Source organism: Podarcis liolepis (assembly GCF_965112155.1).
Source record: "Podarcis liolepis genome assembly, chromosome: 13".
In the NCBI taxonomy this organism is placed as follows: domain Eukaryota; kingdom Metazoa; phylum Chordata; class Lepidosauria; order Squamata; family Lacertidae; genus Podarcis; species Podarcis liolepis.
The window spans coordinates 30,980,227-30,996,176 of record NC_139573.1 but is presented as its reverse complement, the minus strand read 5'-3'; the positions used below and the strand labels follow the sequence as shown (position 1 = coordinate 30,996,176).

Here is a 15,950-nt window from a genome sequence, read left to right as displayed (position 1 = left end):
GATTGCATTCCAGCTGTGGAACAAAATTAGGCTGGCTCAGGAAAGCTGTGTTTTATCCTGTAGGCAAAAGAAGCTATTACGCACTGCTGTGCCACAATTTGTTTGCCAAGTGTGTCTCACAAACAACACAACATTTTACTCCTCGTTGGGTTTTTTTCCCCTCCCAGAGAGCTGCTGACACGCGCAGCATCTTCTTCAGATCCCATTATATCTTTGCCTTTGGGAGATCTGTGGCTCAGATAATTACAGTATCCAATGCTATGAGTTTAGAAGAAAGGGGGGGGGGAAAACCACCTCACACACAAAGCAAGAAAGGAGCTCAACCAGTACTGGCGACACCCTCTGCAGAAAGTATAAATAGAGACCTGGTGGGGCCCGGAGCCTAGCAGTCTTACTTTACATCCAGCAGTGCCTCTTGCTTCCTGCTTAGCACTAGAGATCCTCCATCACCGTCACAATGAGCTGTAGCACAAGGCACACCGTCTTAACAGCTGGAAGAAGCAGCAGCGGCAGCTGCAACCTTGGTGGAGGGAGGGTGGGGGTCTCCTCGGTCTCCTCTGGACGGTACACTTCCTGCGGGCTAGGCAACGGGAGAGCCAACTTCTCTGGCCGGAGCCATGTCGGAGGAGGCTCCACTTGTGCCTACGGAGCAGGAAGAAGCCAGTTCTCAAGCGGAAGTTGCAGCGGGGCCTTTGTTGGTGGCGGACATCATGGGGGAAGTGCCGGCTCTCACGCTGGGAGTGTTGCGGCTAGGAGCGGTGCGGTTGGTGGCGCTGGTGGTGGGCATGCTGGCATGGTTGGTGGCATGGGTGGCGTGGTTGGAGGTGTTCCTGCTGGCATGGTTGGTGGCATGGGTGGCGTGGTCGGAGGCCCCCATCCTGGTATGGTTGGTGCCATGGGAGGCGTTCCTGCCGGCATGGTTGGTGGCATGGGTGGTCCTACGGTAGTTGGCGGAATGGTCAGCGAACCTTTCTGCGGAGGCATGTTCTCTAACCTTGATGGGAAAATGACCATGCAGAACCTCAATGACCGCCTGGCTAGTTACCTGGACAAAGTCCGGTGCTTGGAGGAGGAGAATGCTGAGCTCGAGTGTCGGATCCGGGAATTTTATGCCAAGCAAGGCCCGCTCTGCGAACCCAAGGACTACAGCCATTACCACCAGCAAATTGAAGATTATAAGAACCAGGTAGGGTGCCAATGGACAGCCAACATTTAGTCATTCTTGCATGCTTTCCTTTGAACTGACTACAGACAGCAGGCCTTGGCTTAAGCTCAAAACTGAAATGACAGTGGTGTGAAGTCAGTTCATGAAAGACAAAGGACTGAAATTCTTTTAAGCTTGTTCTTGGAATTCCCAAACTCATTCAGTAGATACTCTGTCTCCTTAAAACTTGGTATTGCTATTTTTCAACGTTGAAAGGCTTGTTCAGATATGTGATGTGGACTGTACGAAACTAGAACTGCAATCAGCAAGACTTAAAAAAAAATCCTACAAGATCATTATCTTCATTTCATATTGGTGTATCGCCTATGATGTTCCACTGCAATTTCTACTGCTACCATTCCAACTGTGGGGGAGCCTGTGTATAGTTTGGGTGGTTTGTGGTTGCAAGGATGGCATTTTGCTAGGCCCACAGTGCAGTAGCGGACTGTGTGGTAGGGCATCAGTGCTTACCTGACCTCCTGAAAGTGGAGTCGCTGCTGCTTACCTGGAAGGAGTGGAGGTGGGATGATGTGCTAGGGAGGTTGGGATGACACAAATGCACTGTCAGGAGTGTGGATTGGCTTTGTAGATGTGCTTCCATTGCAGTGACCTCCCCACTGTGTCTCTCCTTTCCCTCCCCTTCCTGTCAATCAGCAGTAACTCATCTGTTGGGAGGTCAAGTAAGCACTGCTGCCTCACTACCCACTTGTGATCATGGTGGCTTGCTGACTTGTGGTTCACCTGTGTGTAGATATGGAACTGTTATGGACCAGTTGCACACAATGTCTGAAGACTGGCCTGAAGATAAAGTAAGGCTGATAAACATCTGGCGTGGATTGATGCACTCTGAATCTTAATACTAGATCTTCACATGCAGGGGTGGTAACTGGTCTCTTGTTAACTTTTTCTGTACCCAGCTCATTTGTACAAGTGTGGAGAACAACAAACTCCTGCTGTGCATTGATAACAGCAAGCTGACTGCTGATGACTTCAGAACCAAGTGAGTACTTCTCAGTAAACAAGGGGGCGTATGGAACAAATATGTGTGCGTTAGATGGGGTCCCATTGTTCGAGTGAGGGAATATTCTCGGTGGCTCAGGTTATCTGCTGCTGGGACTGTCTGAAGATGGGGGTGTTTGTCCTTCCAGCCATCAGGGATTGGAAGTGTCTATTCTGCGGGAATACATGGTGTTCCTCAGAACTGGAGGCCATTTCTGCTCTAGGGTGGGGAGCCTTTGGCCTTTCAGAAGTTTCTGGGCTACAGATCCCCTCACCTCTCATTCTTAGCTATGCTAGCTAGGATTGGTGGGAGTTGGAGTCCATCAACTTGTGGAAGTCCACAGTTTCTCCATTCCAGCTATAAGACACATGAGGGGGACTGTAACACATTTCCTGGGGCAGCAAAGCCAAGTCTTGACAATGTGATCAGCAAACAAAATCATCTTGTTTGTTGGATATTTCCCCGTGTTTCCTCTTTCTATACTCCGTGGCGTACAATCTCAAGTTGGAGATGCGTTTCCCACAATGTGGGAAAGCCTATCAGAGCTAGCAGCCCTCCTGAAGAGCTAGGCTGTAAGAGCAATGATCACAATTGGCCTTCCCTGCGGAGGGAACCAAAATAATAATCCAGCAACGAATAATGGAATTCTCATGCTCTGCTCCTTGCGGCTTAGGTATGAGACGGAATGCTGCCTCCGTCAGAATGTGGAGGCCGACATCAATGGCCTGCATCAAATCCTGGATCAGCTGACTGCCTGCAGGTCTGACTTGGAAGTGCAGTGTGAGAACTTGCAGGATGAGCTGTGTTGCCTGAAGAAGAACCATGAGGAGGTGAGGGACACTGTCTTCTCCTTTAATGAAGTCAAAATGGAACATGTGGAATGATGCTTTCTTGATCCCAAGGGCATTTTTGAACATGGCACAGCTTTATAAAATGAGTAGATTGTATCTAAGACTTGGATAGCTGATGTGCTGGTCCAGGGGGGAGGTTATCGTGGGGCGAGGTCCAGGACCTGAGTTGAGGGTCGGCAGACAGTCCTCCACGGGTGAAGCGGGGTCCACAGCGAGGAGCCGGGCAAGGGCAGGAACTCTGGGGGAACCAGACTGGGTGCTGGCTGAAACATCCCTTCAACGACGTTGCTCCCGCAACCTGGGACCGGGCTGACTGGCCGTTATCTTCTCTGAGGCCAGGGGCGGTCCCAGCCCCCAGGAGACCCGCCTCTCCTGGCCTTAAGGCGAGCACTCCTTCTGGGAGAAACCAGTTCCCTCCACCTCTCTGCCCTGAGCCTCTGCCGTTCAGGAGAGGCTGAACAGGGTTACTGGACCCGGGGGAGACTCACCTGTAGGCACTGAATCCTCAACCACCTCCGGAGCCAGAGTGGATTCACCTGGTGCCTGCTCCTGAGGATCCGGCACAGGTGCAGGCGCTTCAGAATCAAGGCCCTGCCCCAGTTCAGCTGGCCCTGGAGGCGGGGACTCCTGTGCAGGCTGGGATTCCTCTGGTTCAGCCTCTGAGTCGGATTCCCAGGCCATCACAGCTGAGTGCATTTGCAGCCACTGAAGAAACTTTGATCTATTAAGTGGCAGAGCATCAGTCACTAGCAAAACTGCCCAGAGCCGGACTGGGCAAGCTATGACCCTTCAGTTGTTAGACTACAACTCCTATCACCCCAGCTATCAGGACATGATGACAGGGGCTGATGGGAGTTGGTGTCCAATGGAAACTGGAGGGCCACAGCCTGACCACCTCTGGCCTAGGGACTCTTCCTTTCACTTGCATAGTTAACATATCACTACAATGCAGGAGCCTCTTTATATTAAGGGGTATTCAGTCACATGCATTTTGAAGCAGCACAGCCCCAGAATGGCACTGCCATTCACTGTTGGTCCAGAGAGGATCCATCTTGTCTTCTTGAGACAGATCTACTGCTTTGAGCCTTCACTGACTTCTATTATCATGATAGTTCTCATTAGAGAGTTCATTGGGGGTAGAATGGATAGTAGAAAATGGGAGGTGAGAATCTGCCATGGGGTTGGGCAGAGGTTTCATTTGGCTTGCAATCTTTTTTTTTGCAGGAAGTCACCTGCCTGAAGAGCCAGTCAACCGGAGATGTCAATGTGGAAGTCAATGCTTGCCCTGGACCGGATCTGAGGAAGATCCTGGAAGAGATGAGGTGCAAGTATGAGGCAATGATAGATGGCAACCGCAAGGAGGTTGAAGCATGGTATGGATCCAAGGTAAGCTGTACACCTCCAAGTACATAATACATAAAGCAGAGGTACAACGGGGATTGTAAAGAATTCAAGTGAAATTGAAAAGTGCAATGGATACAGTCAGTGGCTAATTCCAAATATTTCAAGCCTGCTTGGATGTCAACCCCTAGACATGGAGAAGCTATTTACACCTATTTCTAGTTGCATGTGGGCTGCTTGCTCAGTTACGCATTGGGGGGAAACCTACTCTGAATATGCTCAGAAGCACTCTCCTTTCATGATTTCTTACATTACTACAGATATTATGCATTCTCTATAGACTGCTCCACCATATCATGTTGGCCAAGCAGGTCTACTCTTAAGGGCAGGTGCTTTTTGGACAAATAGCCAGCATGGGAATCTCTGTCCAGATCAGGAGTCTAATTCAGGGATGGGGCTTAGGGTGTTGTAAAACCTCTCCTTACTCTGGGCCCAACCTGCATCAGGACCTCTGCATCTGCAACTGATGCTGCCAAAAATAATCCCATTCATTGGGACACTTTCATGGGTACTTTCCCCTTTGGAAGTATTTAGAAGGAAGCCCCAGAAATACCCTCAGTGAGGAGAAACATAGGAAGCTGCTGTACACTTAGTCAGACCATCTGTCTTGTCTAGCTTAGCGCTGTCTTGCCTGACTGACAATGGCTCTTCTGAGACTTCAGGCTTTGACATGTCAGGGATCAAACATGGGACCTTTTGCGTGCGAAGCTGAGCTTCATCCTTTCCCTAATTCCACACATTACAGATTGAGGAGGTGAATCGTGATGTCAGCACCAGCAGCCAGGAGATCGAAGAAAGCAACAACAAGGTCACGGAACTGAGACGCCAACTGCAAGCCCTGGAGATCGACTATGATGCCCAGTGCAGCCTGGTAAAAGAGAGAGCAAGAGTTTCCCTTGGCATCATTGAAGCTGCATGCTGTTGGGGTGGCAGAGATCAATAAACTACAGCAGGCAGCAACATGCCTTCATGCAATGAACTGGCACAAGCCACGACTGGAGAAGGGCAATGAGAACAATGATGATGGGGAGCTGGTGTGCTCATCCCTGCTCTCCCCTCTTGGGTTTTACTCTAGACCTGTGGTTCTCAACCATAGCTGTGAAGGTTTTCCTTTTTTAAAGGGAAATTCCCTTATTCCGAATAGAATTCCTTAGAAGAAAAGGGAAAAGTTGACAGCTATGCTCTCAACCTGTAGGTCCCCAGATGTTGTTGGACTACAACTCCCATCATCCCTGAGCCTTGCTAGCTAGGGGTGATGGGAGTTGTAGTTCAACAACATCTGGGGACCCACAGGTTGAGAAAGGCTGCTCTAGACTCTAGTTTCAGAATTCCTGGAGAAGGCTTTAATCCAGCTTCACCTTCTCTTCCTCCACCCCTTTCCTTGCCATTGTGCTTTAGTGGCTGAGATTGAACAGGGCAACCCGATGCAAGCTTGCATCACCCTGTGCAAGGAAGCATAGCCCCAACACTATGCTAATCATTGGGACATGCAGTGCATGTGGCTTTGCAAGCCCCAGTGATCAGCTGTGACATCAGGTGGTTGACAGGTTGGCAGCCAGTTTCCTATGCCTGGGGAAAACCATGTTCACACCCCAGCTCACTTATGGATTTTTTCTTACAGTGTAAACCCAATGAAAAAACAAACAAACAAGGAAATATTTCTAATGCTAGTCTGTGTCCCTCCCTCCTGCCTCCCTTTTGCCAACTATAGCCCCATTCATGCCATAAATTTAAAGCACTATGATTCCATTTTAAACAGTCATGGCTTCCCCCAAAGGATTCTGGGAGCTGTTGTTTGTTGTGAGTTCTGAGAATTGTTAGGAGACCACCGCTCCCCATTCCCCTCCCATAGTTCCCCTCCCCTCTGAAGAGGGGTTGATAGTTAAAGCACTGTGGCAACTGTGAGGGGACTAGGGGTCTCTTAGCAACTCTCAGCACCCACAACAAACTACACTTCCCATAATTCTTAGGTATGATATTGCTTTAAATGTATAGTGCAGATGGGGCCTAAAAGCAACATTCATTCATTCATTCCACTTATATCTTTCGCCCCAATGAGTTGAAAATGGTGTACACAGTTACCCCCTCATTTAATCCCCACAACAACCTTGCTGAGTGAAATTAAACCCTTTTTATTTTGTAGTAATTAACACAATGGTTATGCTTATCTTCCACAACTGTACTCCTTTTAAAAAAGAGAAATGGTGGGTTCTGTTTTGTTTCCCAGAGGGACACCCTGGAAGCCTCTCTGGCTGAAACGGAGCACCGCTACAACAACCACTTGGGCGAGCTTCAGGAGCGCATCTCCTGCCTGGAGCAGCAGCTGGCAGAGCTGCGCTCGGAAATGGAGTGCCAGAACCATGAATACACGGAGCTCCTTGATGTCAAAAGCCGGCTGGAGCAGGAGATTTCCACGTACCGCTGCTTGCTGGAGGGCGGGCAGCATGATATAGTGTAAGTAGCATGCAGAGATGTCAGTCACCTCCAGACCGTCAATGTTTTGCTGGTGGGATTCAAGCGCCTACTGGAAATGTGGTTTCGTGCAGTTGAAGCTGATTAACGCAGCTTAACAGATGCACTTTTCCAAAAGGGACTTTTTAAAGGCTGGGGGAGTAATTCAGGCCAGCGTGCGCTTACAGGCAAACCTACCCAATTCACACTTCTCAAAACTGAAACACAGGCATTTTTCGAAATTTGCACTTTGCTGATTCTGCAGTGCAATTCTTCAGTCAAGTAACAACAACAACAGCAAAAATTTATTATTTATACCCAGCCACTTTGGGCAGCTCCCAACAGAATACTAAAAACACGACAAAACATCAAACATTAAAAGCGTCTCTAAACAGGACAGCTTTCAGATGTCTTCTAAAAGTCAGATAGTTGTTTATTTCCTTGACATCTGATGGGAGGGTGTTCCACAGGGCGGGCGCCACTACTGAGAAGGCCCTCTGCCTGGTTCCCTGTAACTTCACTTCTTGCAGTGAGGGAACTGCCAGAAGGCCCTCGGAGCTGGACCTCCATGTCTGGGCTGAATGATGCGGGTGGAGATGCTCCTTCAGCTATACTGAATAATTTGTATAGAAATATGTTCTCTCTCTCACACACACAAAATGCTAAGTGCTATTTTTATTAAAGCAACTAGTTCTTTTGGATGTGGGAACTCAAGAGTCAAATCCTTGCTCTGCTCTGAAGCAGCTTGGGTAATCTTGGGTGAGCTGTTCCTTCTTAAGGCAAACCCAACTCACTGTTTTTTTGTGTGTGTGAAGGCAAAAGCACTGCCCTAAACTCCTTGAAGGAACAGCAAGCACTTAACAAAGAGTTAAGGGTTAATCCTCACCACTTATAACCTGATTAGTTTCAGGGCATCTATGTCACCTCTATGAGAAGGATCATATTAGGGTGTGGAACAGTTCACAGGTCCTCCTCTTTCGGCCCATCAATCTCTCCCCAGGCCTTTCCCACTTTCCTTGGCTTCCTTTCTCCCACTGCTGAGCTTAATCTATAATAAGATGAATAGCATGGGGAAAAATCTTCCCCCTGCACTGCCCAATTATTTTCAGATTACAGCTCAGCTGTGAGGAAGAGGGAACATGACTAAGTCCAGCTGCCATGCTGCCTTTGGAGGAAGGGATTAAAGGATCACACTCTTTTTCAATGGACAGTTTGCTATGCTTTCATGCCGCACAGTGAAAAAGGGACCTCGTTTTTCACTGCACAGCGTGGTATCGATTAGGGTTGCTGCCTTATTATTGAATATAGGATTTAGCATCAGGTATCCAAGTCATAGGAGATAATAAGGTGCCATCAAGTCCATAAGCTGCACAGTTCATTTTAGGACACGAATGTGCCCCTTCTCCAGGATACTCTTCAGATGCTATATTTAATATTTTATTTGTTTCATAGATAGCCTGCTGTCCCCTTGACAAACTCAGAGTGCTTTGCATCAGGTTTCTAGGAAGTCTTTCATCCGGGATACTTACATAATAGTTTCAGGACTGTGTCGCCTGTGGTCTTAAGGCACACTTTGCCACCTCCTTGCTAAAGCTAAGCAGGTCTGAGTCCGGTCAGTGCTTGGATGGGGGACCCTTGAGGAGATACACACATACTGCCTTGGATTCCACAATGGGGGAAAAGGTGGAAAATACATGTAAACAAGTTAATAAAAAAATGACAAATAAGCTGTGCCCTAAGCATCAGATCTCCCATCAGATGTTGAGAAGTGGATGTTGAGAACTGTCATGGATGCTTTAGTGAAGATTCTGGCATTGTAGGAGGTTGGACTAGATGACTCTCAGGGTCCCTTCCAATTCTACGATTCTGTGACTAAGTGGAGGTGCAAGTGATTCTTGCATCCACACAATCTTCTCCAGCTTATAAGGAAATATTCAGCTTAGATAGAACAGCAGCTGATGGCCAATGCACGGGGCTGGGGCCTCCCTGCTGCTGTATTTTGTCAGGATTGATTTGTAGCTTCGCTGATCAAGACTCTTCTTCTTTCTCTGCAGTGGTGGAGGGGGAGGAGCAGCTAGAACCAGCAGCACATCAGGTGGAAGATCTGGTGAAGTCCGGACATCCCACACTTACGTGACCCATTCTGCAGGTCATGCCCACCACGGGGGCCATTTACACCACTAGATCGCAGGAATGGAAAGCATAAGGTAAGAGATGTTCCCCACTCTGTTCTAGCCTTTGCAACCCCAACACCTATAAGGAAATGGGGGTGGGGGAACTCTGCAGCATTTGGTACCTGGATCAAGCACTTAAATCAGGAGTGGGGAACCTACGGCCCGTCAGATGTTGATTATTGGCCATGCTGGGGGCCAATGGGAGTTGGAGTCCAACAACATCTGGAAGGCCATTGATTCTGGATTGAGTTGAAATTCTGACTGAGGCTCAAGCAGATGGTGGTATAAGAACAGGCCAAAGATCAGAGCTATGATGTTTTGTGTATGTATTACTATTTACGGCAAGTAAATGTCTTAAGCCCTGCCTATGGGCTTGCAATTAAAAAAGTATGTCAAGGAAGGAAAAATGGATGGGAAGGAAAGAGGAAGATAAGCAAATTCAGGCACAAAGCTGGTGAAGGGGGCCCTGGAGTCCCAATCTCACATATGCAGTTATAGAAACCTAGGAGCTGACATACTTGAACTACTGAGTGATAGTTTCTCAGCTGACTGAGTCACGTGGTTTCCTTAGAGTAACAATTCCTGGTCCACTGGATAATGTCTAGGATCTGCTGCTCTAAAGCCTAGTTTCCATTTGCTTTCAGAGCTATAAAAAGATGCTATCTCTAAATGCGCCAATCATTGTTTCGAGAGTTTTTGAGTTTCTGGGCTTTATGGAGCAAAGCCGTCTTTGAGAATAAGGGAGTAGGAGAAGAAAATTATTCGAACTAAATATTATGAAAAATGATTTATAGGTGGTACATGACCCCAGTCAAGCTTGCAAAAATTTACCACTTGTCTGATAATAAATGCTGGAAATGTAAAGAAACTGAAGGATAGAACATTCTTTATGTATGCTACAACAGCAGCAAGAATACTCATTGCAAAGTACTGGAAGTTACAAGAACTACCCACCTTGGAAGAATAGCAGATGAAGGTGATAGAGAAAATTATTCGAACTAACACAACTACACCTTGAGCTTACTGCAAATTTGTGCATTTATTTTATTTTTCGAAATAGTTATGTGTGTCTTAGAGATAGTGGTGATGGGGGCATAGCAAGAACCACATGGGTGAACTGCCTGGTCACAGATCGGCATGCTATGAATTATTTTACAATTCCTACAACTGGGTAGTAATGGATCTCTGATTTGCTGAATGATGCAATCATCTAAAATGTATTGTGTGTACATGAACTTAAAATGTTTTCTGTTGAATGGAATGGTAATGGACAGCACCATTGAAGCTTTTTTTTTGCCATAGTAATTCAATCTTGTTTTTCCTTATCTTTTCTAGAAAACTGCCAGAGAATGGGCAGAGAGCATGCTACCTGCAAGAAGTAGTTCATCCAAGCTGTTGTTGGTCCATCTGCCCAGCGGTATCCTTCAAAGTTGATCAGATGCCCTACTTCACTGTCTCCAATCTACTTCCCCATTATTTTGCAGCATGCCATTTGCCCAGACTCTTGTTTCTCACCCATCATGCATCAGTGCCGTGGTTGGCAACCTGCTGACCACCGAAAACAAAAGAAGCCCAAAAAAATAAATAAACCCCTTGCTTTTCTCTTGATGCCACCCAAGGCCTCTGCGTACAAAATTGTTGTTGTTTTTCTTATCCAAACGTTTTTAAAAATCATATGGAGACTGCTGAGCCCTCCCTGCCAATACATTAAATTATCTGTGGTGTGGAGAAAGTGGATGGGGAGGTTTTCTCTCTTCCTCATGACAGTGAAAGGTCAAGCTGAATGGTAGGGTAAACAACACCTTACAGACTCACGAAATCATTACGGCAAAAGACTAACACAGCTAATGTGGAGATTGCTGTCTGGTGGGAGATGCGGGAGACACAAAAGCATGTTCTTCACACAGTTCATAAAAGCTTCAGAATTTGCCACCGCAGGATGTACTGATGGCCTCCAGCTTGGATGAATTTATAAGGGGATTAGACAAATTTGTGGAAGATAAGACCATCCCTAGCTATTAGTCATGATGGGTATATGTTATTTCCACTATGGGAGGCAGGATGCTGCTGAATACAGTGTTGGGGAACAGAGTGGGGAGAGGCTACTGTGCTCATGTCCTCCTTCTGGGCTTCCCAGAGTCATCTGGTTGGTCACTGCAAGAACAGAATGCTGAACTAGATAGGTTAGGTGTGGTGGACTTGTGGTTATCCATATATTGCTGAACTACAACTCCCATCATCCCTACCCAGCAACATCAGGGGGAAAGGTTCTCCACACCTGAGATAGGTCTTTGGTCTGATTCAGCAAGGCTCTTCTTATGGTCTTACATTCTTAGACAACATATGCAGGCAGCAGTCACATTAAGTCACCATATTCACTTGGACTAAAGTTATAGCTGTCTCAAAGGGTACAAAGTCAAGTGTGTGTTTTTGAATGTGTATAAATAAGCATGTTTGTGTGTTAATGGAAGCATATGTGTATGACTGCACAGGCATGTGTATGTCTGTCCCTGAGTGTAGGTGTGCTACAACACCACACTACCCCTACATTAGCTGGTTCAGCTTCCAGCTGGAAGCAAGATAGACCTCCCAAAACAGATCAGGCAGACTTCAGAATTTCTAAGAGATAGTGACTAATTGTCTCATTCCTCACTGAGAAGCTTATGAATTTTCCAAGCTCCCATGAGTGCTTTTTCTCATGCAAGTATCAGGCACTCAGACTGACATTTTCCTTTTCTTCCAAGGAAATCCTTCAATTTATTCTTCAGAAGAGCCTGGCTCATAGCTGTCAACTTTTCCCTTTTCTTGCAAGGAATCCTATTCAGAATAAGGGAATTTCCCTTAAAAAAAGGGAAACGTTGACAGCTGTGGCCTGGCTGGATCTCAGATATCTGGTCCAGCATGTGCACAACAATGATTTGATTAGAAAGGGTTTCCAGATTGACAGTTCGGGCTCTGTTTTAGTCATGTGAGCTCTCAGATATCTTTGCAAAATGTTGTGTCCACTGTGCTACTCAGATGAAAGATCCTCCACAATAACTGAGCAATGGCTAGTTTATGAATAGTCTGGAAGAGCCCTCACCCTACCATGTGATAAATACTGTCTTGTGAACCAACTCTCAATATCCCTAAAAGAAGCATCTTGCTAGCTTCCAAGTTACGTTTAAGCAAGAGCTCATCAAAAGTGATCTCTTGAAATGCCAGGTAACCAGATTTCTTGTTTTTCTTCTGAAGTCAACATATGCCCATTTTTGTTGTTGCTATATCTCCATCCTATCCATTTATGATACTTATACACCAAGAACAGAGAACCTTCTCCAGGGTCCACATTGTGTCACAGATAGCCTTCAAGGGGCTGTCTGCCCAGGGATGGCATTGGCCAGAGGCAAGCAGTGGGCAGAGCAACTCATTTAATTATTGGCTGCTTACACACTACCATACCCTCCAACACGCTGTGATGAAAAACATGGATGCTATCTTCCAGGACCCTGCTCCCATGCAAGTCGCGTGACCTGCACGACACCACATCCTTGGAAAAAGCATTTTTGTGCATGGTGCCCAAAAACGGGCATTTTGGGAGTACCATGCAAGATAGCAGCCTTATTTCAGGGGCACAAAATCGTGTGAGATCATGGTGCCCAAAATGGCCGCCATGCTCTTGTGAGGGGAAACGCCCCCCCCCCCAGGATGTCCAGGTTTTACCGGGACAGATGCGGGATAAGCACCATATCTTTAAAGCACATTCAAGGCACATTCCTCCCTCAGTAATTCTAGGCATTGTAGTTTACCGCTCACAGAGTTATAGTTCCCAGGAACCAAAAACATATGACAGTGGCCAGAATTCTTTAAGGGGAGAAATGCGCTTTGAAGGTATAATGTGTACACAGCCCTTATCTCTGTACAGTGGGCCGTGGGCCAGCCACCACATGGAAGCCAGAGGTTTCTACACTTGAATCTCTCCATGCAGGCGAGCAAGAGGCCTTAGGAAAGCAGAAGGACATAGCCCAGGCAGGGGAAAGATCTAAAGCAGGGTGTGGTGAAGCAGGGCTGGAGAAGGGTGTGCAGCCTGGGATCAGGCCTAGAAGGCCGCATTTGACCCTCTGGTCTGAGGTTACCCGCCCTTGCTATAAACAGACATTTGTAAACTGTGGAATCCTCTCATATCTCAGCCCTGCATTCCTCTAAAGAACCTCCACTTTACCACCCCTCTGCTAGCACAAGACTTTTCTATTCTGTCATGGAGATTATATAACAGTAGGGCGAGTCTGCCGTGACTGCTTGGGTTGGAGGAATGCCAGTTGGAGGATGCAGGTATTTGTACTAAGAATGTCTGATACTCTTAAAGGATTACAATCCAGCGCTGTGTGATGCACTCCCGGGGTCACCACAAGTTCTCTTACATCAGATAACCATCACTCTTATTGTGATGGAGGAATCAGCTTGGTTGCCAATAAGTGCAGAATTAGCTATGAGACGTTTTCATTAGCATCTTGGTCAAAAGCAATGCTCACAAACATACAACGTGGAGATGTTCATACTTGCAACTGGGAATTTTGCTGGGCTTGGCTGATACACACACACACACACACACACACACACACACACACACACATATGGAAGAATAGCTAAACCTTATTTACCTCCCTACCATGACTGCCACCTCAGCTTGGCAAAGAAAGGTGGGGGAGATCTCAGCAGAGAGTGCAATTCTTGGGCTTCAGAGCACCTGAGATGAGGTCCATATCTTATGACTGGGCTGCTTTTTCTTCTCTCTCTCTCTCTCTCTCTCTCTCTCTCTCTCTCTCTCTCTCTCCCTCCCTCTCTCTCTCTCTCCCAAAGCAAGGGCATTGGGTAGCTGTTTGTCCTCTCCAGGACAAATGTATCATCTAGCCAGTGTGGTGTAGTGGTTAAGAGTGGTACTCTCATAATCTGGTGAACCGGGCTCGCGTCTCCGCTCCTCCACATGCAGCTGCTGGGTGACCTTGGGCTAGTCATACTTTGCTGAAGTCTCTCAGCCCCACTCACCTCACAGAGTGTTTGTTGTGGGGGAGGAAGGGAAAGGAGAATGAGCCGCTTCGAGACTCCTTAAAGGGATTGAAAGGCGGGATATCAAATCCAAACTCTTCTTCTTCTTCTAGCCATTAGTTGAGGTGGCCCCACATATGGAAACAGCATAGCTTCATTGAAGGTGATGCAGGAGAATGTGCTTCCCTGTCCAACTTCTGCACCAGGGACTGTCAAAACCTTGTGCCCAGAATCAAGGATGCAAACCACACAATTTGTGTAACATACTCCAATTGTGACATCCAAGTGATTTTTGAATTTTGAATTCTTAAGCACTCCAGAAGAATGTGTGAATGAACAGGAAAAAAGTGTGAATATGTGAATGTAAAAAGGGGTGGGTGGGAGAGAGACGAAGGACAGTGCCAGATGGTCAGTGTTTTCAGGTGTGATTCAGTCACATATTGGTCGGTTCAGGTTGTCCAACTACAGTGGATTGGGTGGTATTGTGCCGCAAACACACTTCCCCCAAAGATCAGACTTTTGTGACAAGGATAAGGAAAGTGACTCGTGGTTCCTGAGGCAGTGAAGCCAGTGAAGACGATGTGATCAGCAAACGAAGCCATCTTATTTGTTGGAAGATTTCCCTGCGCCTGCTCTTTCTATATTTTGCAGCATATGATCTCAAGCTGGAGATGTGTTTGCCACAATGTGGGAAAGGCTGGTCTCAAAGCCCATCAGAGCTTGTGGTCTTGTGTGCCACAGTGGCCAACGGGATGTTTCTGGAATTCACAGGCCTCCTTCAGTAGGGAGGGAGGGATCTGTCAATTTCAGTTCTCTTGGTTTCTCATTTTTCTGGTCTTAAATTCAGTTCTCCACATTTCTGCAACCATTTATGATTTTTCTAAAACAAAATCCCCATGAACATTCACCAGTATTTTAGTGCAAATTTCTCCGAATGAACACATTTTTTCCTGTGCAATTTAGCCCAAGGTACACATTTTTGCAAAGCAATTTCCCCTAATGCAGACATGGCCTAGCTAACAGGACCAGTGGTCAGGGGTGATGGGAGATGTAGTCCTAAAACATCTGGAGGGCCAAGTTTGGCCATGCCTGCCCTAATGTAACAATTTTTAAGCAATATTTTCACAAATATATATGCACTTTTATACCCTCTTTACCCTAGTATATGCATATTTGTGCACACTACTTCGCTGGAGAACTGCGTTGCAAAATTCGGAGAAGCGGGAATTTCAAAGGATGGTTGTGGTTGTTTTTTTTAAAATGATATTTTATTAAAGTTTCCAAATTATAACAAAACAAAATAAAAAATAAAAAAAAACATAAAAAATAAAAACAGTTAAAAACACATTAATTTTCGTAACATATCTTCATACACTTATTTCCCCAGACCTCCTCATCCCTCCCTTTTTTGTATTCCAGTTCAATTTGTTAGTTCAGCAAATCCTTACTAAACGATGGTTGTCTTTTGGTTCACATAATGCTTCGGAAAGCGTGGAGTTGTCAGGCTTGCCTTTAAAAGCGAACTCCCCCCCATCCCTACCTTGAAATAAAAGTTGTACAAGTGTCCTGAAGGAACAGTGTGAGTAAAATCCCATGATGAATAATATTATCTTATTTTTTTAAAGAAAACAAGCATTCCGCATAGGCTGCAATTAAAGTAATAGGTCTGCCTCCTTGCCCAGAGGGGCTTTTGAAGTGGGTCTTTGAGTCTTTGCTGACTTGCATTTAGGGAGAAGCTGGGATGCTGTTTTCCCGTTGGGGAAGTTGAGTTGTTTAGTAGGGCAAGGCAAGGAGATGGGGGAAGAACTGGGCTCTCTCGTTTGTATTTCAAGATAGCATGAAAT

At 46.4% G+C, this 15,950-nt stretch overlaps 1 protein-coding gene across 2 annotated transcripts; it reads left to right on the top strand.

The window, feature by feature from the left end:
- Window positions 1-401: 401 nt before the first annotated feature.
- LOC310690602 (keratin, type I cytoskeletal 19-like) lies at window positions 402-10,694 on the top strand. Of its 2 annotated transcripts, XM_083469899.1 has the most exons (9): window positions 402-824; window positions 903-1,186; window positions 2,122-2,204; window positions 2,878-3,034; window positions 4,280-4,441; window positions 5,202-5,327; window positions 6,684-6,910; window positions 8,962-9,114; window positions 10,417-10,694. In XM_083469899.1, exons 1-8 carry the CDS (start codon window positions 458-460, stop codon window positions 9,089-9,091), a joined length of 1,536 nt encoding a protein of 511 aa, XP_083326025.1. In that variant the 5' UTR covers window positions 402-457; the 3' UTR covers window positions 9,092-9,114; window positions 10,417-10,694. The 2 variants fall into 2 exon arrangements, with proteins under 2 accessions (XP_083326025.1, XP_083326024.1); XM_083469898.1 differs by having other exon boundaries at window positions 402-1,186.
- The last annotated feature ends 5,256 nt before the right edge of the window (window positions 10,695-15,950 follow it).

Bases quoted from the DNA above. Each gene is read 5' to 3' on its own strand.
- LOC310690602 (XM_083469898.1), top strand. From the start codon at position 458: ATGAGCTGTAGCACAAGGCACACCGTCTTAACAGCTGGAAGAAGCAGC. The intron at 4,442-5,201 runs GTAAGCTGTACA...CACACATTACAG, and splicing joins AAGCATGGTATGGATCCAAG to ATTGAGGAGGTGAATCGTGA. The intron at 5,328-6,683 runs GTAAAAGAGAGA...TTTGTTTCCCAG, and splicing joins ATGATGCCCAGTGCAGCCTG to AGGGACACCCTGGAAGCCTC.